Source organism: Amblyraja radiata, chromosome 21, assembly GCF_010909765.2.
Source record: "Amblyraja radiata isolate CabotCenter1 chromosome 21, sAmbRad1.1.pri, whole genome shotgun sequence".
NCBI classification, from domain to species: domain Eukaryota; kingdom Metazoa; phylum Chordata; class Chondrichthyes; order Rajiformes; family Rajidae; genus Amblyraja; species Amblyraja radiata.
The window spans coordinates 28,462,231-28,487,864 of record NC_045976.1 but is presented as its reverse complement, the minus strand read 5'-3'; the positions used below and the strand labels follow the sequence as shown (position 1 = coordinate 28,487,864).

Sequence of the window (25,634 nt, the reverse complement as noted above, 5' to 3'; positions counted from 1 at the left end):
CCCAACCTGTCCAAGTCACCCTGCATTCTCACAGCATCCTCCTCACAGTTCGGCCACCCAGCTTTGTGTCATCTGCAAATTTGCTAAAGTTACTTGTAATCCTTTCATCTAAATCATTAATATATATTGTAAATAGCTGCGGTCCCAGCACTGAGCCTTGCGGTATCCCACTAGTCCTGCCTGCCTGCCATTCTGAAAGGGACCTGTTAATTCCTATTCTTTGTTTCCTGTCTGCCAACCAATTTTCTATCCATGTCAGCACTCTACCCCCAATACCATGTGCCCTAATGTTGCCCACTAATCACCTATGTGGGTCCTTATCAAATGCTTTCTGAAAGTCCAGGTACACTTCATCCACTGGCTCTCCGTTGTCCATTTTCCTAGTTACATCCTCAAAAAATTCCTGATTAGTCGAGCATGATTTCCCCTTTGTAAATCCATGCTGACTCGGACCGATCCTGTTACTGCTATCCAAATGTGCTGCTATTTTATCTTTTATGATTGACTCCAGCATCTTCCCCACCACCGATGTCAGGCTAACTGGTCTATAATTCCCTGTTTTCTCTCCCCCGCCTTTCTTAAAAAGTGGGATAACATTAGCAACCCTTCAATTCACAGGAACTGATCCTGAATCTATAGAACATTGGAAAATGATCACCACGATTTCTAGAGCCACCTAGGGTGCAGACCATCAGGCCCTGGGGATGTATCAGCCTTCAGTCCCATCAGTCTACCCAACACCATTTCCTGCCTAATGTGGATTTCCATCTGTTCCTCCGTCACCCCAGATCCTCTGGCGATCCTCAGGAAGATTATTTGTGTCCTCCTTAGTGAAGATGGATCCAAAGTACCTGTTCATCTGCCATTTCCTTGTTCCCTATAATAAATTCACCCTTTTCAGTCTTCAAGGGTCCAACTTTGGTCTTAACTATTTTTCTCCTCTTCACATACCTAAAGAAGCTTTTACTATCCTCCTTTATATTCTTCGCTAGCATACCTTCATACCTCATCTTTTCTCCCCGTAACTTTTTAGTTATCTTCTGTTGCTCTTTAAAAGTTACCTAATCCTCTGGCTTCCTGCTCCTCTTTGCTATGTTGTACTTCCCTGACTTCCCTTGTCAGCCACGGTCGCCCCTTACTCCCCTTAGAATCTTTCTTCGTCTTTGGAATGAACTGATCCTGCACCTTCTGTATTATTCCCAGAAATACCTGCCATTGTTGTTCCACTTTCATCCCGAGGGTATCTTTCCAGACAACTTTGGCCCGCTCCTCCCTCATGGCTCCATAGTCCCCTTTGTTCAACTGTAATACTGACACCTCCGATTTCCCCATCTCCCTCTGAAATTGTAGATAAAACTTATCATATTATGGTCACTACCTCCCAATGGTTCCTTAACCTCAAGTTCCCTTTATCAAATCTGGTTCATTACACAACACTAAATCCAGAATTGCCTTCTCCCTGGTAGGCTCCAGTACAAGCTGCTCTAAGAATCCATCACGGAGGCACTCTACAAATTCCCTTCCTTAGGGTCCTGTACCAACCTGATTTTCCCAGTCTACCTGCATGTTGAAATCTCCCATAACAACCGTAGCATTAGCTTTACAACATGCCAATTTTAACTCTTGATTCAACTTGCACCTTATATCCAGCCTACTGTTCGGGGCCGGTAGTTAAGTCCCATTAGGATCTTTTTACCCTTACAATTCCTTAGTTCTATCCATACTGATTTCACATCTCCTGTTTCAATGTCACCCCTTGCAAGGGACTGAATTTCATTCCTCACCAACAGAGCTACCCCACCCCATCTGCCCACCTGTCTGTCTTTTCAATAGGATGTATACCCTTGAATATTCAGTTCCTGGCCCTCTTGCAGCCATGTCTCTGTAATTCCTACTGAGCCTCAAGCTCATCAACTTTATTTTTTATACTTCGTGCATTCATATACAACACTTTGACTTTGGTATTAACCTCCCCTCTCACTACGGTCCCCATTGACCCTGACCGTACTCTCTTATCCCGTCTTGAACTTTCCTTCCCATTAATTTGGGAGTCTTTTGTAACTTTTCCTGTACTCACTTCCCCTTTAACTCCATCTTTATACTCCCAATTTGTCAAATAGGGTACAATGTGTAACAATTTCTCATTCAAGATTGAAATGAGCAATGTTTCTTTTCACTGGTTGTTTCAAATTCTCTGATTTGGAGGGGGTGTTGAGTATGTTCAGTTGTTGAGTATATTGTCGACTGAGATTGATAGAATGTTTGAATTGCAAATAAAGCAAGATACATAAATTCAGGAGAAAAATGAATTAAGTGCATGAGCAACTGAGATCTAAAATATCCGGTATGTTTCCTCCAGATGTATGAATATTAACTTCTTTCAACTTTTGCCCCCCATGGTATTTAAAATCCAAGCTTTTAGCCTTTTCATCATAATTTTCTGATTTTAATCTTTAATACAATAATAGGTTAAAATCAGAAAATAATGATGCGAAGGCTTAAAGCTTAGATTTCAAATACCTACAAAGCGTAAGCAATTCCTCTCAGAAAACTCATCTGCGTGTAGCGTCTACACTCAGAACTTCAGTTCTTTCCATAGGCTGTTGCTTCTTCATTAAAATACATTTGTGATGTCTTTAGTCATTTCCATAAGGACATTGGTATGTTAGCTTTTTTACAAAGTTTCTCTTTGCATGCAGCTTCAGTACTTTGCCCAGTGGAGCCAGTTGGAAGATGGTTTGAGGCACTTGTAAAGAGACGGGCGAGGAATGTGTCTGCTTCTTTTCATGAGTTGGAAGATGAGAAAGAATCATCTTCCGAATCAGAAGATGAAGAATTGCAAATTGAGGAATATCCGTTGCTGAAAACACTTGAACCAAAGGACTGGAAAGTATGTATTGATTTATGTTCTTAAAATTTCTGTAGGGATGCACTTTTTTCTTCTAATTTTGACCGTTTTAGCATTAGTTAGATTTGGTTGATTTTTGTTTTTTCTCAAAATGTACTGCCTCATTAATCTTTTTAATTTAAAAAAAATGTCAGGGTAGTCTTTTTGTCTTGGCCAATATCTTTGTTATTGAGAATTGATGTAGATTTATAATATCTTTGCTGTATCGGGTTGTTGACCATAACTGAATCCATTATTTCATAAATAGAAAATGTTGGAAGTGGTATAGAAACATAGACATAGAAACATAGAAAATAGGTGCAGGAGTAGGCCATTCGGCCCTTCGATATGATCATGGCTGATCATCCAACTCAGTATCCCATCCCTGCATTCTCTCTATACCCCCTGATCCCTATAGCCACAAGGGCCACATCTAACTCCCTCTTAAATATAGCCAATGAACTGGCCTCAACTACCTCTGTGGCAGAGAATTCCAGAGATTCACCACTCTCTGTGTAAAAAATGATTTTCTCATCTCGGTCCTAAAAGACTTCCCTCTTATCCTTAAACTGTGACCCCTAGTTCTGGACTTCCCCAACATCGGGAATAATCTACCTGCATCTAGCCTGTCCAACCCCTTAAGAATTTTGTAAGTTTCTAAAAAACCCCCCTCAATCTTCTAAATTCTAGCGTGTACAAGCCGAGTCTATCCAGTCTTTCTTCATATGAAAGTCCTGCCATCCCAGGAATCAGTCTGGTGAACCTTCTTTCCTCAGATTAGGAGACCAAAATTGTACGCAATACTCCAGGTGTGGTCTCACCAAGACCCTGTACAACTGCAGTAGAATCTCCCTGCTCTTATACTCAAATCCTTTTGCTATGAATGCTAACATACCATTTGCTTTCTTCACTGCCTGCTGCACCTGCATTCCTACTTCCAATGACTGGTGTACCATGACACCCAGGTCTCGTTGCACCTCCCCTTTTCCTAATCGGCCACCATTCAGATAATAGTCTACTTTCCTGTTTTTGCCACCAAAGTGGATAACCTCACATTTATCCACATTATACTGCATCTGCCATGCATTTGCCCACTCACCCAACCTATCCAAGTCACCTTGCAGCCTCCTAGCATCCTCCTCACAGCTAACACTGCCCCCAGCTTTGTGTCATCCGCAAACTTGGAGATGTTGCATTCAATTCCCTCATCCAGATCATTAATATATATTGTAAATAGCTGGGGTCTCAGCACTGAGCCTTGCGGTACCACACTAGTCACTGCCTACCATTCTGAAAAAGGACCCGTTTACTCCTACTCTTTGCTTCCTGTCTGCCAGCCAGTTCTCTATCCACATCAATACTGAACCCCCAATACTGTGTGCTTTAAGTTTGTATACTAATCTCTTATGTGGGACCTTGTCGAAAGCCTTCTGAAAGTCCAGATATAACACATCCATATGGTAACATCATCTGGTGAGACAAGCTGTCCCAGTGGAAGGCCTGGTCTCAGCTAAAAATAAAATTTTATAAAAATAAAAGTATTTTCTAGATGGTGAAAAGTTGGTGAAAAAATAAGAATTTAAGATGAGAATGAGTATTTAAAGGGATTTGAGGGGAAAGTTTTGTGCATAGAGTAGTTGATATCTGGAACTTGCTACCAGAGGTAGTTGTGAAGTCAGATCAATCCGATTATTCTATTTAAGAGACATATAAACAGGCAAGGCATACAAAGCAAATGCAAGAGTAGGATTAGTGCAGTTAGGCAAAAAGGTCGGCTTGGATGTGATGGGTAGAAAGGCTGTGTCTGTGCTGTTCATCTCTATGACTGACTTGGTACCAACTCATATTTAGGGATACGTGAAAGCAGATCATTGAAATGTGATGGTGAAGTATGTTTCTCTCAATGTTCACGGGAATTTCAACATAATCCTTCAATAAAATGGAAATGATGTTTTGTTAAGCACATCTAAATTTTGCCCCCTATGGAACCTATCTGGGGTACTAAGGTGATGTTCTTAAAGAACTTATGTAGGCTTTGAAGTGAGAAATTAGCAGACTCGCCGGAATACGAGAAAAGGTAATTATAAACAGGAGATGCTGGAAATGTTTAAATGAAATTAGACTGAGTGGGACCCGTTGGGTCCCAACATCACATGGGTGGGCTGGTCCCCAACGCAATATTCCACCTCTACACCAATTCCAATATTGGTTGCCAGTGGGGGGGCGGGGGTGCTTTCTGGAGCGCTGGTATGGGTGTTGTCGGCTGAAGGGACTGGTTTCCGGAGGGCTAGTATGGACATTGTGGGCCCAATGGATTCTTGGGCTGGCGGCTCAGTCACTCAAGCCTGTGGTGCTGGCAGCTCACTCATGGCTGGTGGGCTGGTAGTTGACTTGGGGCTATTCCTTGAAATTCCATTTCAAGCAAGGTGCAAGGCCACCAAATTCAAGTGCAGTTTCTAACCACTTGAAGCAGGGTGCAAGGCCACTAAAGACAGCGAGTCGTGACCTCTCCCTCCTCCATTTTGCACAGATTGAGCCACGCCCACACTTCTGGGTTTTATAGTCCCTCCCCCCCCTCCCACCAGAAGGGGCGTGGCCTTCATGGTGTGATTGACAAGAGAGAAAATCTCAACATTTTTTAAAACACTAATAACTCTTTAATTTTTCATCGATGGGAAAAATCCTCGGCACCTGATGAGCGGAGGGGGACTCTGAGTAAGATGCCCAAAAATCACAGCCGTACGTGGTAGCGTTTTTTCTAAAATCAATATAAAGCACAAACAGGTCAAGATTAGACTTTTAATTATATAGAAGGCAAGGCAACTTTAGCATTTCCAAACCAAAGGCAACACAGCTTTAGCATTTCCAAACCAAAGGCAACACAACTTTAGCATTTCCAAACCAAAGGCAACACAGCTTTAGCATTTCCAAACTATATTCTCAAACCACATTAAGGGCACTGACAGGTCAGTAAAACCACTCACAGTTTAGTAGACATAGTAGACAGAACACCAGGTGTTCCAGATCAGACTTTTAGTAATACAGATAGAGATAGATAGATAGATATAGAGTACAGGTGCACAACCTTTTATCCGGAGTTCCGGAAACCGAAAAGTTCCGAAAACCGGACATTTTTTCCAGGATGTCGTCTGCACACCAAAGCTCGCGTTTGGCGCCAAACTTGACCCGAAACGATCCACGGTCAACCCAGGTCTGTACTACTGTTGCGGCTGCCTCCTCCCTGGAGACCGGGGAGACACTTAAACATCTGTAAATCATTGCTTAAATGTTAGTCAGTTAGCTTGGAGGGCTTTTATGTGAAGGAGGGGGGGGTGAAGGGGGAAACTTTAATTCTTAGTCCCCTACCTGGTCGGAGAGGTGGGGAGCGGGCAATGCCTTACCGGGTCGCCATGCAGTAAGCTCCGGAGCGCTGTGGCCGCCGACTCCCAACATCGCGGAGCTGGGGCTGCCGGCGTCTGGCCGCGGGCGGCGCCGGTTGTAGCTCCGACCCCAGCAACTCTACTCCTGGCTACGCGGCGCTCCAAATCCAGCGCGGCCCACGGCCGGACGCCCGCAGCCCCAGCTCCGCGATGTTGTGTGTCAGCGGCCACAGCGCTCCGGAGCTTACCGCACTGCGACCCGGTAAGGCATTGCCCGCTCCCCGCTGGTATCCCAGCGGTGCGACACCACCGACTCCCAACATCGCGGAGCTGGGGCTGCGGGCGTCCGGCCGCGGGCGGCGCTGGATTTGGAGCGTCGCGCAGCCAGGGGTAGAGTTGCCGGGGTCGGAGCTCCAACCGGCGCCGCCCGCAGCCCCCAGCTCCGCGATGTTTGGAGTCGGCGACCACAGCGCTCCGGAGCTTACTGCTCGGCGACCCGGTAAGGCATTGCCCGCTCCCCGCCTCTCCGACCAGGTAGGGGACTAAGAATTAAAGTTTCCCCCTTCACCCCCCCCCACCACATAAAATCTCTCCAAACTAACTGACTAACATTTGAGCAATGATTTACAATGATTCTCCGGGGAGGAGGCAGACGCTCCAGACTTTTCAAGCCGCCCGCGCTACCTACCTAATCTACGCTAAATATCTTCCATTCGGAAATCCGAAAAATTCCGAGATCCGAGAAGTGTCTGGTCCCAAGGCTTTCGGATAAAAGGTTGTGCACCTGTACTAGAAAATCTGAAGACATCCGTCTTTGGAGAGAGAAACAGTTAATGTTTCAGGTCGCTAACCTTCATAGGAACAAGGAAAAGTTGGAAATGAGTCGCATTTTGTGCATTGAGAAGGGGAAGTGTGGTGACCAAGAGTAAATAAAAAGTGTATGAAGGAATTAGATGCTGATAAATTGTTTCTGCACATTAAAAACACTTGAAATGTAGGATATCTGGTGGAAATAATTTCTGTGCTGCCATAAAAGTAGTAAAAGTTTACAAAAATAAAAATCACCAATACTGAAAATCGAAAACACTAAAATTCAGCAGTCAGGCAGTGTCTGAGAAAAGAGACCCAAAAATCATTTTGCATTTATCCTTTATCAGAACATATGCATTTTCTGTTTTTAATTAGCAAAGGTTTCTGTGTACCTGTAGAGCATTAGGAAAACAGTCAGGTATTAAATGCCAGGGAGTGATGACATAGTTTATCAAGGAATTAATCACAAATCTCTATATTTCTTTGGCTAAATTTTTGTTCCTTTTCCAGAATCAAGATCATTATGCTGTTCTTGGGCTACGACAGTTGAGGTACAAAGCAACACAGAGACAAATCAAGTCTGCTCGTAAGTATTTTTCCATGAGCTGAGGATTCACTCTTTTAGAATCCCTTTTGTTATTGTACTATTTGATGTGTTTCATGGAATTTAAATGTAATCTGAAAAGTTTTTAGATAGTTAATCTAGAGGGAAATGGCTTTACCTGTATTCTTGATGCTATATTTATTGTTTGATAGTGATTGAAACAGAAATCGTTAGATTTTTGCATATTAAAGTGAGTATATGAGGTTAGAGTTGGACGATGGTATTTGGTCAGCCGTATCCTAGTTGAATGGTAGCACATGTTTGAGGGGCTAAACAACCAATTCCTGCTCCTGTTTATGGTGCTATTTGATTTAATAACGTGGAAGCGATTCAATTAAATATTTTTATATCTTGATGTTATTGCCCTGAAATTGTTCCCAGGATTCAGTAGTGCAGGCACTCAAACTTTCTCTTTATGGTTTGATATGCTGATTTTTATTTTGCATTGCAATTGCTGGAAAGGTGAGAAGAAATATCTTGGTGCCCTTTATTGGGCTAATTGGATCTGAAAGAGTGGAGGGACAGACATTGTATTGCTATTTTCATAAAGTTAAAGATGGTATGATACACTTTGGACACAGGTTTCTAAAAAAAATTGTTTAATCACATGTCCACTCCCACCCTACAGTTTCTGTAGCTATTGCACACGTAAAGGCAGCCCTGTTAATCTCAGATTTATTTATACATAACACAGAAATTTCAGTTTCTCCAGGTTTTGTGAACACGATAGCTGTTCACGCTTTCCTAACTGAGTGAAAATAAAATTATTTGAAGGCTTTTTGGGAATAATTTTATATCATAGTCATTTGTATGACATCCTGACTTCATCTAAAGTTGATAAAACATTAGTGAGAGTCACTTCATGATAATTTGCCACCAATGGATAATACGTGCACAAACGTGTTGGTTTATTATTGTCACGTGTTGCAAGATATAGTACAGAATTGTGTGTGTGCGCGCATTATCCAGTCAAATTATACCATGCATGAGTATAAACAAGCCATACACAAGTACAACAGATATAGTGCAAACATAAAAACTGAGTACAGAACATAATGTTAAAATGTTACAGCTGCAGAGAAAGTGCAGGTCAAAAACGATAAAATATGATACAACTTTATTTATCCCAAGTGGGAAAATAGTCAATGAGATAGGATTTGGATGACATTCTTTGTTTATGAGAGATCTGTACAATAGCTTGATTACGATGGTGAAGAAGAAGCTGTTTTTTGAATTTGTCAGACTGCTTTCAAGCATATGTATCTTCTGCCCGATGAGAGAGGGGAGAAGAGGAATGACATGGGTGCAAGTGGTCCTTGATAATGTTGGGTGCTTTCCCAAGACAATGTGACGTGCAAATGAATTGGATGGGGGGGTGGGGGGCTGGTTTGTTTGATGTACTTGGCTGCATCCTCAGCTCTCTGAAATTCCTCGCAGACTTGTGCAGAGCTGTCGCCAAACTAAGCTGTGATGCATCCCCATAGGATGCTTTCTATGATGCATCTGTAGAAATTGGTAAGAGTTTATAATGTATTTAATAATTTCATTGGCAGTACTGTTCAGCTCGATCAGGCACTGGGGATGGTCATAAATCCAAAAATATATTATTGATTCTTCCAAACTATGACTTTAAGTGTAATTGACATCTATATTCAAATGCACCTTTCTCGTATGTTTGTGTATGGGATCCTATTCCTAATAATAAGCACTCTAACTGCTTACCTGTCCTATCAAAGCATGACGTAAGCTGTTGAGTGGTAAATGGTGAATGTCACTTGCTATGTCTTTCAATTTATTAGTGTAATGCAGCAGAAATACAATGTTAGAAACTTGCACAGACTGTACCAGGTTGAACAGATTATTTGTGAATTTGACAGCTTTTAGAGTTTATAGATGTTGAAAACCCCTAATTTAAACAAATATGTAAAGAAAAGAATGGTAAATAACTCAAATTTATGCAAGTATACTTCAAATAAAAAACATAATTTCTATATAATTGCATGCACCCACAACTGAAATCTGTTAAGCCAAGCATTTGCTGTTATTCTAGAACAGGGGTCAGCAACCTTGTTCTGCATAGAGGCCAGGACCCATGTCTGTGAGCGGATGGCAGATCACATCTTATCCGCTCCAAAGGAACTTCGGGGCTGCAGGGTTTAAAGATCGGTGGAAGGAGAGATTGTGCGAGGCGCTCACTGGCTTTGCGGAGTGGAGCAGAATAGAGTCGAGTCTGCTGGTGCCAAGCCTGTCCTTCTCTGGGCCGTGCCTCCAGTGTCCCGCCAGGGGATCGGCGCAGCAGCTGACAGAAACCCGAGAAGGAGGGGAGGGTGAAGAAGTTCTTTCAAACAAATTCCCCCTCCCCCACCTCGCCTCGATCCAACGGGAGAAGCCGGAGACTGCCGCCTGATAGCGAGTGATTGATAGCAACCCTCTGGCCACCGTGCGAGTCGCGCAACCGGTGTTGCTTCAGTGTCTCACGCATTCACACCTCAATCCACACGCACAGGGCTGGCTTCAGCTGCCCGAAGCAGGAGCCCACCTCCCAGGGAAAGCGCTTGTTGTGATTCCCGAGGCGAACCCCCTCGGACAGGCTGAACTTCGGGAGGTTTGTGTTTACAGCGAGAACCTGGAGGATCTCCCCATCACTCACATGGGGCCCGACCCCAGTCGTCAACGCAACCACTGTTGGAGGCGCTGACTCAGCTCCTAATCCGAGGTTTCACACACACAGGCTAGATGACGGAAGTCCTCAGGGAAAAAAAAAATGCCTGCGGACCGGATGTTTTCGGGTTATGGACCAGATCAGGCCCGTGGGCCGTAGGTTGCCGACCCCTGTTCTAGAAGCTCATTATGATTTCTCATGGAATTAATTTATTAAAAGCTCCGTAACCATCTATTTGTGATATTTTTAAGTTAAAATCTCTGAATCGTATTTGATAGGAGAGCTACAAAATTAATTATGCTAATTAGAATGGAAGCCAATTAAACAGAGGGAGAAAAGTTAATCCCTCCTGATGTATGTACGATTGACACAGTGGACAGACCATGAGAACTTGATCAATTCAGGATTCTAAATGCAGTCTCTATGCTGGGTCCTTAAAATGAAAACTTCTCAGAAATGTATCAGACATAAGTAATCAAGCTTAAGCCACTGTGTTTTCTTTTAGATAAAACCATGGTATTGAAACATCACCCTGATAAAAGGAAAGCAGCTGGAGAACAAATAGGGGAAGGAGACAATGATTATTTTACATGTATTACAAAAGGTAAGAATTAAATTGGCGTGTGGTCCCTACTTGGTGCTGTAAAGAAAAGAAAATCAAATTGTGGGGGTTGGAGTGGAGGAAGCTCAACATTTAAAGTACAATTGTGATGGAAAGAGATGAGACAATTCATCCGTTGGGAGGTTTAATTGCGGATGGAAGGCACGTGCTAGGGTATCGCTAGGGGGCGCTGCATTGAAGGCGCCTCTGCCTACAGCCTGTCCGTTTTTTCCTATCTTTTTTTAATTTTAGTTTGTCTAAACAGTTTTGTTTTGGGGATACTTTCGTTTTTCTATACGGGGGAGGGGGGGGGGGTAAGGGGGAAACCGTTTCCCAGTCGCTTCCTGGCGAGGATGCGACTATTTCTCCGAGTCGCTTCCTCACCTCCCCACCTCGTGGCCTACCATATGGATTGGCGCAGCCTTTACTACCGGGGACCGGACCAGAGCTTTGGCAGCGGCGGCGCGGCGCTGGATTCACCGTGTAGTGGGCAATACCCACTTGGTTTGCCGTTTGAAGCTCCGGAGCTTTGGGCCGCTGCTCCAACATCGTGGAGCTGTGGTTGCGAAGCTCCCAGCGCGGGCGGCGCTGACTGACATCGCGGAGTCCTGGGGCCCTTTGCCGAGGGCCGACAGCATTGAATCTCCGCCTGGCGCAGCCTGGGGACGTCGGGAGCTGCGGACTCCGGTGGGAAGCGGCTGTTTTGGAGGTCCAAGCCGCTGAGGTTGGCCTCCCGTTCCGACGTCGGAGTGCCAACATCCCGGCGAGTGGGCCTGAGCGGCGGGTTGCCCGTAGCGGCAACTGCGGAGGGCTCATCAAAGGAAGGTGATTGACTTTGGTGCCTTCCCTCACAGTGGGAAACTTTTGATTCTGCTGTGTGGGGATGTTTTATGTTGAACTCTATCGTGTGTTGTGTTCTTTATTTTATTGTATGGTGATCACATTTCACTGTGTCAACTGGCACATGTGACAAATAAATGTATCTTGTATCTCTTGCACTATTTCTTTCATTAATAGCGTTTTCCTATTTTTAGCCAACGAAATATTGTCTGATCCATTGAAACGTCGAGCATTCGACAGTGTGGATCCCACTTTTGAAAATTCAATACCTTCTAAAAATGAAGCAAAAGAGAACTTCATCGAGGTGTTTCAAGCAGCCTTTGAACGGAATGCCAGGTGAGGAGAAAATATCTGTATACTCAATTGTGGACAATTTTAAACTAATTTAAATCTAAAGAATTATTTGGCTATAGTGCTATAATCACAATCCAAAACTGGCACCGCTGCATGAATTCTCTTTCAAAATTTGGAATGAAATTATACATTAAAGTAGTTCTACCTAGTCGAAAACAGCAGTTTCATTTTCGAAGGCTTGGAGTTCTGCTGTTGGGAGATTGGGCTGTTGTTACATTGGTACAGATTGTCAGGAGTTGTAGTTTGTATTTGCAATGGCTTGTTAACCCTTAGTAATCCCCTTTTGCAATATCAAAAACATTTATAGCAGACTGCACTGTTGCAATTTTACATGTGAAGGAAGGAACTGCAGATGCTGGTGTACAACGAAGATGGACACAAAATGCCGGAGTAACTCAGCGAGATAGGCAGCATCTCTGGAGAGAAGGAATGGGTAATGTTTCAGGTCGAGATCCTTCTTCAGCATGAAACGTCACCAATTCCTTCTCTCCAGAGATGTTGCCTGAGTTACTCCGGCATTTTGTGGCAATTTTACATGCCTTGGTTGGATCTAATTTAGTTTAATGATACAGCGCGGAAACAGGCCCTTCGGCCCACCGAGTCCGCACCGACCAGCGATCCCCGCACACTAACACTATCCTACACACACTAGGGACAATTTAAAATTATAACTAGCCAATGAAACTACAAACCTGTCTGTCTTTGGAGTGAATTAAAAAACACACCAGACAATTGATAACGTTGATCTGTAAAAGGTTTTCCATCTATTCAGTGTATTTTGTCAGGCTTATGCCTGTGATGATCTATTTTTAATGTAAAAACACATTTGAATAGGTTCACTAAATTTTGTTAAATGGCTCATGAACCATAATAAACTATGTATAATTTTGCCATGTGGCCATGATGTTTATTTGTCATTTCAAATTAGTTTTACCACACGTTTTCTAAACTCTGCTCATGTATTATACAATAGGTTTCTTGTACATCGATTCCTGTACACTTCATTCAGTTTTCATTTTTCACATTTTTATTTGGCATATTCAATTGGACCTTATGGAAAGCTGTTTATTTTTATTTCCTTTGTAGTACATAAGATTTTGTAGTGTGCTTATTTAACATTTAATTATGAAAAATGCAAATATTATTCATAGGTGGTCTAAAAATAAACATGTTCCAACGCTGGGCGATTTGAATTCTTCCATTGAAGAAATAGATGCATTTTATTCATTCTGGTAAGTTTCATTGTTTCCCAATGCCTTGTATTTCACATGCCTTCATTCAGAAAAACATTGTATTACTATTCATACAGTGACCTTTGTTACAGAATGTCTCTTTTAAAATTATTTTATCAAAACAAAAGGATTTTGAGAGAAGGATTTCACAAGTGGGTCCAACAGTATAAGCTCCAAATGACTGAAAGATTCACCATCAATGATGAGAAATTGGATGGCTAGATTTTTATTCATTCGCAAGTCTAAAATTTTATTATCCCTAAATAATTGGCCTTGAACTGTGTAGCTTGCAGGAATATTTCAGTGAGCAATTAAGAGTTAACTATTTCTTAAAGACTGGAGACTTTATACAGCTGCTGGAATCTTGAGCAAAAAAAAACAAACTGCTGGAGAAACTCAGTAGATAAGGTGACATATATGAAAGAAAAGACCAAACCTGAAACATTTCTGATCCAATATATAGCCTGCCTATTTCCCTCAATAGATGCTGAGTTCCTCTTGCAGTTTGTTTTGCTCAACCCTTTAATGAACTTGAAGCACAAGAGATAAGTAAATTGCTTACTCAGCCAATTTCCTGGATGGGTTGATAGAGTATTGATAGTGGGCACATATGCAACAGATGTCAAATCTGTTTGTGGTCTCATCAGTTCATATTTTAATTATGGAATAGAGTGTTAGGTATTAAACTTTACCGATGGCACAAAATATAGGCTTTCTGTAAATGAATGGATTTATAATTACAAACAGTAGTTTCTCACTTGCTAATGTTTGCTTTTTATGACATTTGTATAGTCAACAACTATTATGATGAAAATTGAACTTGTATCTCGGGATTATTAGTTCAGCCTTCATGATTACAAGATCAGTAACGTGACCATTTTGGCATGTAATCCATAGGAGGTCACCTTGTAATTTAACCACTTAATTAAACTTCCATTAATCTGTCCACAAACTTTGCACTGGTCTCTCTCTCTCCCATCCTGTAATATTGTATGAGATTACATTTTGTAGTGTCATCAATATTTCAACTTGAACTTTGAAGCAGGCAAAATCAAAAGTTACCCCAAATTAGTAAATTTGATCCATGATTTTCTTTAATGCAAACACCAGCCTAATTTATTTATCTGCTGGTTGGTAGATTCAATTTTTGATGTTATTCAGACAATATTTGCGCAAGAACAAATTGGAGCTTTAAATTTTCTATTGTATCCAGGTGCACATGTTTTGCTCTGTGGCCTGTACTCTTCAGTGCTGTTGGTGGCTGCTCTTCTGTGCAATCTGGCTGCTCCATTTTCCCGGTTAAAACACGATAAGCATTTAACTTACGTTCTTATTTATTTTTTCATAATACAATTTAAAGAGGCTACGTAGCCTTTTCAATATTTGCCAGCTGCTCTGAATTGTAAATCAATTGGGTACGTAAATTACTAGTTCTTTCTCCACAGCCAGCAATGGTTTCATTCACGTATTACATTTTTTGAAAGATTCCATTGAATCTGTAGCCAGCACTGTGCATGGCAAATCCTAGGATGTTCTGGTTAAAAATAGTCTTTTTAATGTTGCCAATAATCTTAAATCTCTGTCTTTTCATTGCTGACATTAAGGCCCTGGAAACAATTGCTCTTTATTTTCTCAATCTGAACTCTTCAAGATTTAATCAATTTCAATTAAAACTCTGAAACTCTTCAGAACCATTATATCAAATCCCTGCTGGAGATTCCGCTCCAGTGTTCGCTTGTTTCCTAAATATTGACAAAATTGCAGATGCTTCTATATTGTTTTCTAAATGGTGGCAGCTATTTGAGAAATGAGTTCACATGATCATCGTATGCTAATCACACAATTACAGCATTAACTTGTAGTGTGACATCATGCTGTTGCAAAAGTGTTCAAAGGAAGAAATTTTAACAGTTTGTCGCATAATGTGGAAATGGGCAAAATCAAAAGAGATCCCAAATTAGTAAGTTTGATCCATGATTTTATTTTTATGTACACACCAAGCTAATCTATTCCTTTGCAATTTGCAGAAATTGAAAATTAAAAAATCTACTGTTCCACTGATTCTGTTTTAGATGTGACCCTTATGCTTAAGTTTAGTACCTATATATGAGATACTATTGCATTTTGGAGTAAAGCTAATTATTTTAAACACCATGGATTTAACAGTTGTAAATATAATAAGCTGACTCTGTTGTATCCTTAAAAAACAAAACAAGGAATAGGCAACTTTACCCCCCTAAATTATGATTGTCTCCTCTATATCCCGTAGCTCCGTTCTCACTCCCCATCCCCCCCCCCACTCGTAACAAGGACAGAGTTCGCCTTGCCCTCACCTTCCACCCTACCAGCCGTCACATACAACATATAATCCTCCGACATTTTTGCCACCTCCAACGGGATCCCACCACTGGCCACATCTTCCCATCTCCTCCCCTTTCAGCTTTCTGCAGAGACCGTTCCCTCCATAACTCCCTGGTCAATTCGTCCCTTCCCACCCAAACCACCCCCTCCCCGGGTACTTTCCCTTGCAATCGCAGGAAATGCTACACTTGTCGCTTAACCTCCTCCCTCGACTCCATCCAAGGACCCAAGCAGTTTTTCCAGGTGAGGCAGAGGTTCACCTGCACCTCCTCCAACCTCATCTATTGTATCCGCTGTTCCAGGTGTCAACTGCTCTACATCGGTGAGACCAAGCGCAGGCTTGGCGATCGCTTTGCCCAACCCCTCCGCTCAGTTTGCAATAACCAACCTAATCTCCCGGTGGCTCAGCACTTCAACTCCCCCTCCCATTCCGAATCCGACCTTTCTGTCCTAGGCCTCCTCCATGGCCAGAGTGAGTCCCACCGCAAATTGGAGGAGCAGCACCTATTATTTCGCTTGGGTAGTTTACACCCGTGTGGTATGAACATTGACCTCCCCTTTCAGGTAGTCCTTCCCCTCCCCTTCCCAGCTCTCCCATAGCCCAGTGTCTCTGCCTCTTCCTTTCATTCCCCCCATCAATCTGAAGAAGGGCCTTGACCCGAAACGTCACCTTTTCCTTCACTCCACAGATGCTGCCTCACCTGCTGAGTTTCTCCAGCATTTTTGTCTGCCTTTGATTTTTCCAGCCATTGCAGTTCTTTCTTAAACAGATAATTTAAACCAACATTTTGCAATAGTCTTCATGATGGGAAGATATTACAGCAGTGCTTTGGCAGGATAGATTAGAGGGATCGTCTAGGGAGGCTATTTGGGTGGAACTGAGAAATGGGAAAGGGGTAGCAACACCTATAGGGGTGTATTATAGACCACCAAATGGGGAGCGAGAATTGGAAGAGCAAATATGTAAGGAGATCGCAGATATTAGTAGTAAGCACAAGGTAGTGATTGTGGGAGATTTCAATTTTCCACACATAGACTGGGAAACACATTCTGTAAATGGGCTGGATGGTTTGGATTTTTTTAAATGTGTGCAGGATAGTTTTTTGCAGCAATACATAGAGGCACCTACTAGAGAAGGGGCGGTGCTGGACCTCCTGTTAGGAAATGAGACGGGTCAGGTGGCAGAGGTATGCGTTGGGGAACAGTTTGGATCCAGTGATCACAATACCATTAGTTTCAATATAATTATGGAGAGGGTCAGAACTGGACCTAGGGTTGAGATTTTTGATTGGAGAAAGGCTAACTTTGAGGAGATGCGAAAGGATTTAAAAGGAGTAAATTGGGACATTTTGTTTTATGGGAAAGATGTGGAAGAGAAATGGAGGACATTTAAAGGTGAAATTTTAAGCGTACAGAATCTTTATGTCCCTGTTCGGTTGAAAGGAAATAGTAAAAATTTTAAAGAGCCATGGTTTTCAAGGGAAATTGGACACTTGGTTCGGAAAAAGAGAGAGATCTACAATAATTATAGGCAGCATGGAGTAAATGAGGTGCTTGAGGAGTATAAAGAATGTAAAAAGAATCTTAAGAAAGAAATTAGAAAAGCTAAAAGAAGATATGAGTTTGCTTTGGCAAGTAAGGTGAAAGTAAATCCAAAGGGTTTCTACAGCTATATTAATAGCAAAAGGATAACGAGGGATAAAATTGGTCCATTAGAGAGTCAGAGTGGACAGCTATCTGCAGAGCCAAAAGAGATGGGGGAGATATTGAACAATTTCTTTTCTTCGGTATTCACCAAGGAGAAGGATATTGAATTATGTGAGGTAAGGGAAACAAGTAGAGTAGCTATGGAAACTATGAGATTCAAAGAAGAGGAAGTACTGACACTTTTGAGAAATATAAAAGTGGATAAGTCTCCAGGTCCGGACAAGATATTCCCTAGGACATTGAGGGAAGTTAGTGTAGAAATAGCAGGGGCTATGACAGAAATATTTCAAATGTCATTAGAAACGGGAATAGTGCCGGAGGATTGGCGTACTGCGCATGTTGTTCCATTGTTTAAAAAGGGTTCTAAGAGTAAACCTAGCAATTATAGACCTGTTAGTTTGACGTCAGTGGTGGGCAAATTAATGGAAAGGATACTTAGAGATAATATATATAAGCATCTGGATAAACAGGGTCTGATTAGGAACAGTCAACATGGATTTGTGCCTGGAAGGTCATGTTTGACTAATCTTCTTGAATTTTCTGAAGAGGTTACTCGAGAAATTGATGAGGGTAAAGCAGTGGATGTTGTATATATGGACTTCAGTAAGGCCTTTGACAAGGTTCCTCATGGAAGGTTGGTTAAGAAGGTTCAATTGTTGGGTATTAATGGTGGAGTAGCAAGATGGATTCAACAGTGGCTGAATGGGAGATGCCCGAGAATAATGGTGGATGGCTGTTTGTCAGGTTGGAGGCCAGTGACTAGTGGGGTGCCACAGGGATCTGTGTTGGGTCCACTGTTGTTTGTCATGTACATCAATGATCTGGATGATGGTGTGGTAAATTGGATTAGTAAGTATGCAGATGATACTAAGATAGGTGGTGTTGTGGATAATGAAGTAGATTTTCAAAGTCTACAGAGAGATTTATGCCAGTTGGAAGAGTGGGCTGAAAGATGGCAGATGGAGTTTAATGCTGATAAGTGTGAGGTGCTACATCTTGGCAGGACAAATCAAAATAGGACGTACATGGTAACAAATTGAGGAATGCAGTAGAACAGTGGGATCTAGGAATAACTGTGCATAGTTCCCTGAAGGTGGAATCTCATGTAGATAGGGTGGTAAAGAAAGCTTTTGGTGTGCTGGCCTTTATAAATCAGAGCATTGAGTATAGAAGTTGCGATGTAATGTTAAAATTGTACAAGGCATTGGTGAGGCCAATTCTGGAGTATGGTGTACAATTTTGGTCGCCTAATTATAGGAAGGATGTCAACAAAATAGAGAGAGTACAGAGGAGATTTACTAGAATGTTGCCTGGGTTTCAGCAACTAAGTTACAGAGAAAGGTTGAACAAGTTAGGTCTTTATTCTTTGGTGCACAGAAGGTTAAGGGGGGACTTGATAGAGGTCTTTAAAATGATGAGAGGGATAGACAGAGTTGATGTGGATAAGCTTTTCCCACTGAGAGTAGGGAAGATTCAAACAAGAGGACATGACTTGAGAATTAAGGGACAGAAGTTTAGGGGTAACATGAGGGGGAACTTCTTTACTCAGAGAGTGGTAGCTGTGTGGAATGAGCTTCCAGTGAAGGTGGTGGAGGCAGGTTCGATTTTATCATTTAAAAATGAATTGGATAGTTATATGGACGGGAAAGGAATGGAGGGTTATGGTCTGCGTGCAGGTAGATGGGACTAGGGGAGAATACGTGTTCGGCACGGACTAGAAGGGCCGAGATGGCCTGTTTCCGTGCTGTAATTGTTATATGGTTATATATGAAGGAGACTACAAATATCTCAAAGGTAACAGAAATTTCAAATAGCATGGAAGAACTTGTAATGATCTCTATCACAAAGGGCTTGAGTTGGGAAGACTTATGGCCTGCATCCATGGGTATTAAAATAAGATGCTGCAGAGATATTAAAGTCATTGGTTGGTTTATCAGGGGGGGGGGGGGAGATGTGAAACTGTTTTAGGCTAGTTAGCTTAACACCTATTTGTAAGATACTGGAGTCTATAATCAAGGAATAAATAATTAGTCTGTTAGAGAAGCTAATGCAATCAAACCAAGTTAATGTTGTTTTATTGGGGGGAAATCATGTTGGATACATTTGTTGGAAGTTCTTTGCGGATGTATTTCTTCAAGGAGGCTTTGAGTATATCCTTTAATCTTTTTCTTGTTTGCTTGGCGATCTCTTTCCATGACAAAGTCTAGAATATTTTTCAGACCACAGGCATTCCAGTTGAAATTCCGAGTGTTGTCATTGTTAACTAGATGTGTGGTTGAGAGCTTTAAACATCTGTGTTGTTAAGTTGAATTTCAATTTTATTTTGACACTTTACAAATAGATTTTGGTATACATGTTTGGTTTATATTTTGTGTGCTTTATTGTCAATACTCAACATTCTTTAGGTATAATTTTGACTCCTGGCGGGAATTTTCTTACTTGGACGAAGAAGAGAAAGAAAAAGCGGAGTGGTATGTAATATTTCATTCATTCATTAGTTTTAGTCAATATTTTTCAGTCTTGTTCAGAAAAATGTATGCAAATCCTCTGTTAAGCAGATCTAATTGTTTATCCAAACTAACTTTCTTGAGCTTTGTTTATAAGCCTCACACACTCCAGGAAACATTGCACCAGCCTCGCCTTATAACTCAATGCCTCAAGTCCTGGTAACAACCTGCTGGTTGTATCTGTTCTCACAACCTCCTTTGCTGGTTGCAATCCCTCCCTCTCGGTATAATTTACCAATAATTGCCTCGGTTCTTACACAATTCTCTCTCCATCAGTATTAAATTATAATCAGTTCTCATTACATCTGCATTAGCACTTATCCCCCTCTTCCAACACTAATAATTATAATTTCTTATGTTCTCATGTTGTCCCAGCAATTATAATCTTCTCATGCTCATCCCTCTGTCCATTGCTAATTGATTTCAATTGCCTGTGTTCTTATTACTTCATCCACATTTCCATTAATTGATTCTAATTAAATTCAAGACTGCCCCATCATTAATTGATCGCATCGACTTCCTACAATACCTCTCTACCACTAATCATATATGGTTCTTTGTCCTACCCTCTTTTCATCAATAATCAATTACAATCTGCTCACCCCCATCTCCCTTCACCATCACTAATCGAATTTAGTCTGTTCTTCCCATCTGTCTCTACTTTATAATGATTATAATGATTTCACTTTCCCACTTTCAAACTATTCTTATCACTTCTGCTCTCGTACACCATCACTAATCGAATATAATTTTCTGATCTTGCATAGCTCACTAATCAGTTATAATTGGTTTGCATTCTCCCTGCCTCATCATCATTAATCAGTTATAACTTATTCTCACTGTTCCAAAGCTCGCCTCCACTTGCCAATCTAATTGACAATAATTACAGAGGTTTTCTAAAGTTGCAAGATACATTTTTAATTTGATTTAGGATATTTGGATAGATATATGGGTGGGAACGGTTTAGAGGAATATGGAGCAAATGGAACTAGTCCAGAATGACGACTTGTCAGCATGGACAAGCTGGGCCGAATGGACTGTTGCCACGCTGCACAGCTCTATGCCTCAATGAAAAACAGACCATTAAATATTAGAAATAAGGAACTGCAGATGCTGGTTTACCAAGGAACAATGCAAAATGTTGGAGTAACTCAGCATGTCAGGCAGCAAAGACACAATGCTGAAGAAAATCAGCAGGTGAGACGCCATCTATGGAGAGAAGGAATGGATGACGTTTTGGGTCAAGACCCTTCTTCAGACTGATGGGGGGGGGCAGGGGAGAAAGGTAGAAAGTGGGCGGAGACAGTAGGACTTGTAGGAGAACTGGGGAAGAGGGAGAACGCAAGGGCTATCTGAAAATAGAGAAGTAAATGTTCATACCGCTGGAGAATAAACTACCCAAGCGAAATATGAGGTGCTGTTCCTCCAATTTGCGCTAGGCCTCATTCTGACAATGGAGGAGGGCCAGGACAGAAAAGTCAGATTGGGAATGGGAGTGGGAGTTGAAGTGTTGAGCAACCGGGCGATCAAGTTGGTTACGACGGATTGAGCGGAATGTTCAACGAAACGACCGCCGAGCCTGCACTTTGTATCGCCGATGTAGAGAAGCCTGGAACAGCGGATGCAGTAGATGAGGTTGGAGGAGGTGCAAGTGAACCTCTGCCTCACCTGGAAAGACTGATTGGGTCCTTGGATGTAGTCGAGGGGGGAGGTAAAGGGACAAGTGTTGCATCTCCTGCGGTTGCAGGGAAATGTATCTGGAGAGGGGGTGGTTTGGGTGGGAAGGGACGAATTGACTAGGGAGATATGTGAAAAGAAAGATTAGTTAAAACAAATGTAGGTCCATTGCAGTCAGAAACAGGTGAGTTGATCATGGGGAACAAGGATATGGCGGACCAATTGAATAACTACTTTGGTTCCGCCTTCACTAAGGAAGACATAAATAATCTGCCGGAAATAGCAGGGGACCGCGGGTCAAAGGAGTTGGAGGAATTGAGTGAAATCCAGGTTAGTCGGGAAGTGGTGTTGGGTAAATTGAATGGATTAAAGGCCGATAAATCCCCAGGGCCAGATAGGCTGCATCCCAGAGTACTTAAGGAAGTAGCTCCAGAAATAGTGGATGCATTAGTAATAATCTTTCAAAACTCTTTAGATTCTGGAGTAGTTCCTGAGGATTGGCGGGTAGCAAACGTAACCCCACTTTTTAAGAAGGGAGGGAGAGAGAAAACGGGGAATTACAGACCAGTTAGTCTAACATCGGTAGTGGGGAAACTGCTAGAGTCAGTTATTAAAGATGGGATAGCAGCACATTTGGAAAGTGGTGAAATCATTGGACAAAGTCAGCATGGATTTACGAAACTAAATCATGTCTGACGAATCTTATAGAATTTTTCGAGGATGTAACTAGTAGCGTGGATAGGGGAGAACCAGTGGATGTGGTGTATCTAGACTTCCAGAAGGCTTTCGACAAGGTCCCACATAAGAGATTAGTATACAAACTTAAAGCACACGGCATTGGGGGTTCAGTATTGATGTGGATAGAGAACTGGCTGGCAAACAGGAAGCAAAGAGTAGTAGTAAACGGGTCCTTTTCACAATGGCGGGCAGTGACTAGTGGGGTACCGCAAGGCTCAGTGCGGGGACCCCAGCTATTTACAATATATATTAATGATCTGGATGAGGGAATTGAAGGCAATATCTCCAAGTTTGCGGATGACACTAAGCTGGGGGGCAGTGTTAGCTGTGAGGAGGATGCTAGGAGACTGCAAGGTGACTTGGATAGGCTGGGTGAGTGGGCAAATGTTTGGCAGATGCAGTATAATGTAGATAAATGTGAGGTTATCCATTTTGGTGGCAAAAACAGGAAAGCAGACTATTATCTAAATGGTGGCCGATTAGGAAAAGGGGAGATGCAGCGAGACCTGGGTGTCATGGTACACCAGTCATTGAAAGTAGGCATGCAGGTGCAGCAGGCAGTGAAGAAAGCGAATGGTATGTTAGCTTTCATAGCTAAAGGATTTGAGTATAGGAGCAGGGAGGTTCTACTGCAGTTGTACGGGGTCTTGGTGAGACCACACCTGAAGTATTGCGTACAGTTTTGGTCTCCAAATCTGAGGAAGGACATTATTGCCATAGAGGGAGTGCAGAGAAGGTTCACCAGTCTGATTCCTGGGATGTCAGGACTGTCTTATGAAGAAAGACTGGATAGACTTGGTTTATACTCTCTAGAATTTAGGAGATTGAGAGGGGATCTTATAGAAACTTACAAAATTCTTAAAGGGTTGGACAGGCTAGATGCAGGAAGATTGTTCCCGATGTTGGGGAAGTCCAGGACAAGGGGTCACAGCTTAAGGATAAGGGGGAAATCCTTTAAAACCGAGATGAGAAAAACTTTTTTCACACAGAGAGTGGTGAATCTCTGGAACTCTCTGCCACAGAGGGTAGTTGAGGCCAGTTCATTGGCTATATTTAAGAGGGAGTTAGATGTGGCCCTTGTGGCTAAGGGGATCAGAGGGTATGGAGAGAAGGCAGGTACGGGATACTGAGTTGGATGATCAGCCATGATCATATTGAATGGCGGTGCAGGCTCGAAGGGCCGAATGGCCTACTCCTGCACCTAATGTCTATGTTTCTATGAGTTATGGCGGGAACGGTCTCTGCAGAAAGCAGAAAGGGGTGGAGATGGGAAGATGTGGCCAGTAGTTGGAGGTGGCGAAAATGTAAGAGGATTATATGTTGTATGCTACGGCTGATGGGGTGGAAAGTGAGGACCATTTCAGTACAATTTCAGCGTAACCTGGAGCACCACCCTAATTCACTCGAGGATCAAAGAGGATCAGTAATGTAGTCTTAATTTTTCTGGTGATTTATTAATCTGCAGCCGAGATGAGAGAAAGTGGATCGAGAAGCAGAACAGAGCAGCTCGTGCACAAAGGAAAAAAGAAGAAATGAATAGAATAAGGACACTAGTCGGTAAGTTTTGTATTTGAACAACAAATCCATTATTTACTACATAGGATAGCTAAGTAGTTCTCTACTTCTAGCTCGAAATAAATCTGATATTATAAACTTCTATTGTATAGTAAAATGAGCTAGTTCTAAAGCTAATTAGCTTTCTCCTATGTTAGGGAAAGGTACATTTCAGGAAATGTATGAACAGTAGTGGTTGACTGTATGAGAGCCTTATTTCTTGTGGGTCCTCTAGAACATTGGCATTTTCGCACTATTAGCCTGATACCTCCATGCAACATGCAGAACCTACTCTGTTGTTGTTGAGACTTTCTTTTCTGTGAGGCATTCTAAATTGGGCAAATGTATTGCTCAACAAAGAACTGGGAATGCTCTGATAATCCTGTAACAATTTTCCAACCAGTGCCAGCCCAAAAGATTGAGTTGATCATTGAACCTTGACTGTTGTCTTCATATGCTGTTCACAAGTTCCTTAGTAACTTTGTATTTTCAGTATTGTCATTATTTCTATTGTCAGCCACTCACTCAGTGATGACTGTGCAATTGAAAGTCGTATAACAAAGTACTTTGCTTCTGATGATTAAAAGACTGATGAAGCTATGTTATTTACTATGTCCATTTAGGACTGAGATGAGGAAAAACATTCTCACCCAAATAGTTGTGAGTCTGTGTAATTCTCTGCCACAGAAGGCAGTGGAAGCCAATTCACGATGTTTTCAAGGGAGAGTTAGATTTAGCTCTTGGGTCTAAAGAAATCAAGGGATATGGGGGAAAAAGCAGGAACTGGGTACGGATTTAAGATGATCAGCCATGATCATAATGAATGGTGGTGCTGGCATGAAGGGCCGGGTGGCCTACTCTGCCTATTTTTCTAAGTTCTATGATTCTAATATTTTTGCCCAATTTAAAAGCATTGATTGTTACAATATAGGCTGATCGAATTAATTGGGTGTATTTTTATTTGACCATCTAAGCTATAAACAGTCTTTAAATATTAATTTGTAGAGTTGACCTAACTCTTGCCTTTGGTGCATTTAATTGTGATTGATGGTCTGAATATCACAAAGGTCTCAATGTAAAATCTCAAGACCCAAGACATTATTGTGATGATTTCTTTTACAGACACTGCATACAATTGTGACCCTAGAATAAAAAAATTTAAAGAAGAAGAAAAAGCAAGAAAAGAAGCGGAGAAGAAGGCAAAAGCTGAGGCAAAAAGAAAAGAGCAAGAAGAAAAAGAAAAAGTAAGGATTAAAAATTGAGGAAGTCTGGTTGCATTTAAAAAATGCTGCAATTTGATTTCTGTTATTAAATTGAAAGGATAACATGGGAATGCCATGCTTTAACTGTCAACTGCGAGAAAACATTTCCTTTCCCGAAATTATCTTATAGGCCATGATGTAATAAATGTTTAACATTTTCTCTGCACTCTTTCCAGTTTAATGGCATCTTTACTATAGCGGGGTGAACAAACTAGACACAATACTCCCAAGTGCAGCTGCACCAGCATCTTGTACAACTGTAACATAACGTCCCAACTTATAAACTCTTTTCCTTGACTGATGAAGGCCAATGTGTCAAATGCCTTCTTCACCGCCTTAGCTACCTGCAACACTACTTTCGGGAAACCATGTTACCTTCAGTTAACCTCCTAGATCCCGCTGCTCTACAATACTCCCCAGGGCCCCACCGTTCACTGAAAGTCCTGGTTTGAATTTCC

The 25,634-nt window shown here is 41.9% G+C and overlaps 1 protein-coding gene across 1 annotated transcript in view; it reads left to right on the top strand.

Moving 5' to 3' along the window:
• dnajc2 (DnaJ heat shock protein family (Hsp40) member C2) overlaps positions 1 to 25,634 on the top strand; it is a 45,536-nt gene that overhangs the window by 5,554 nt on the left and 14,348 nt on the right. The window contains exons 3-10 of the mRNA XM_033039872.1: positions 2,700 to 2,890; positions 7,588 to 7,663; positions 10,849 to 10,947; positions 11,979 to 12,120; positions 13,290 to 13,370; positions 19,844 to 19,909; positions 23,826 to 23,917; positions 25,037 to 25,158. Of these exons, the coding sequence (XP_032895763.1) occupies positions 2,700 to 2,890; positions 7,588 to 7,663; positions 10,849 to 10,947; positions 11,979 to 12,120; positions 13,290 to 13,370; positions 19,844 to 19,909; positions 23,826 to 23,917; positions 25,037 to 25,158 (869 nt within the window). The remainder of the gene's footprint in view (positions 1 to 2,699; positions 2,891 to 7,587; positions 7,664 to 10,848; positions 10,948 to 11,978; positions 12,121 to 13,289; positions 13,371 to 19,843; positions 19,910 to 23,825; positions 23,918 to 25,036; positions 25,159 to 25,634) is intronic.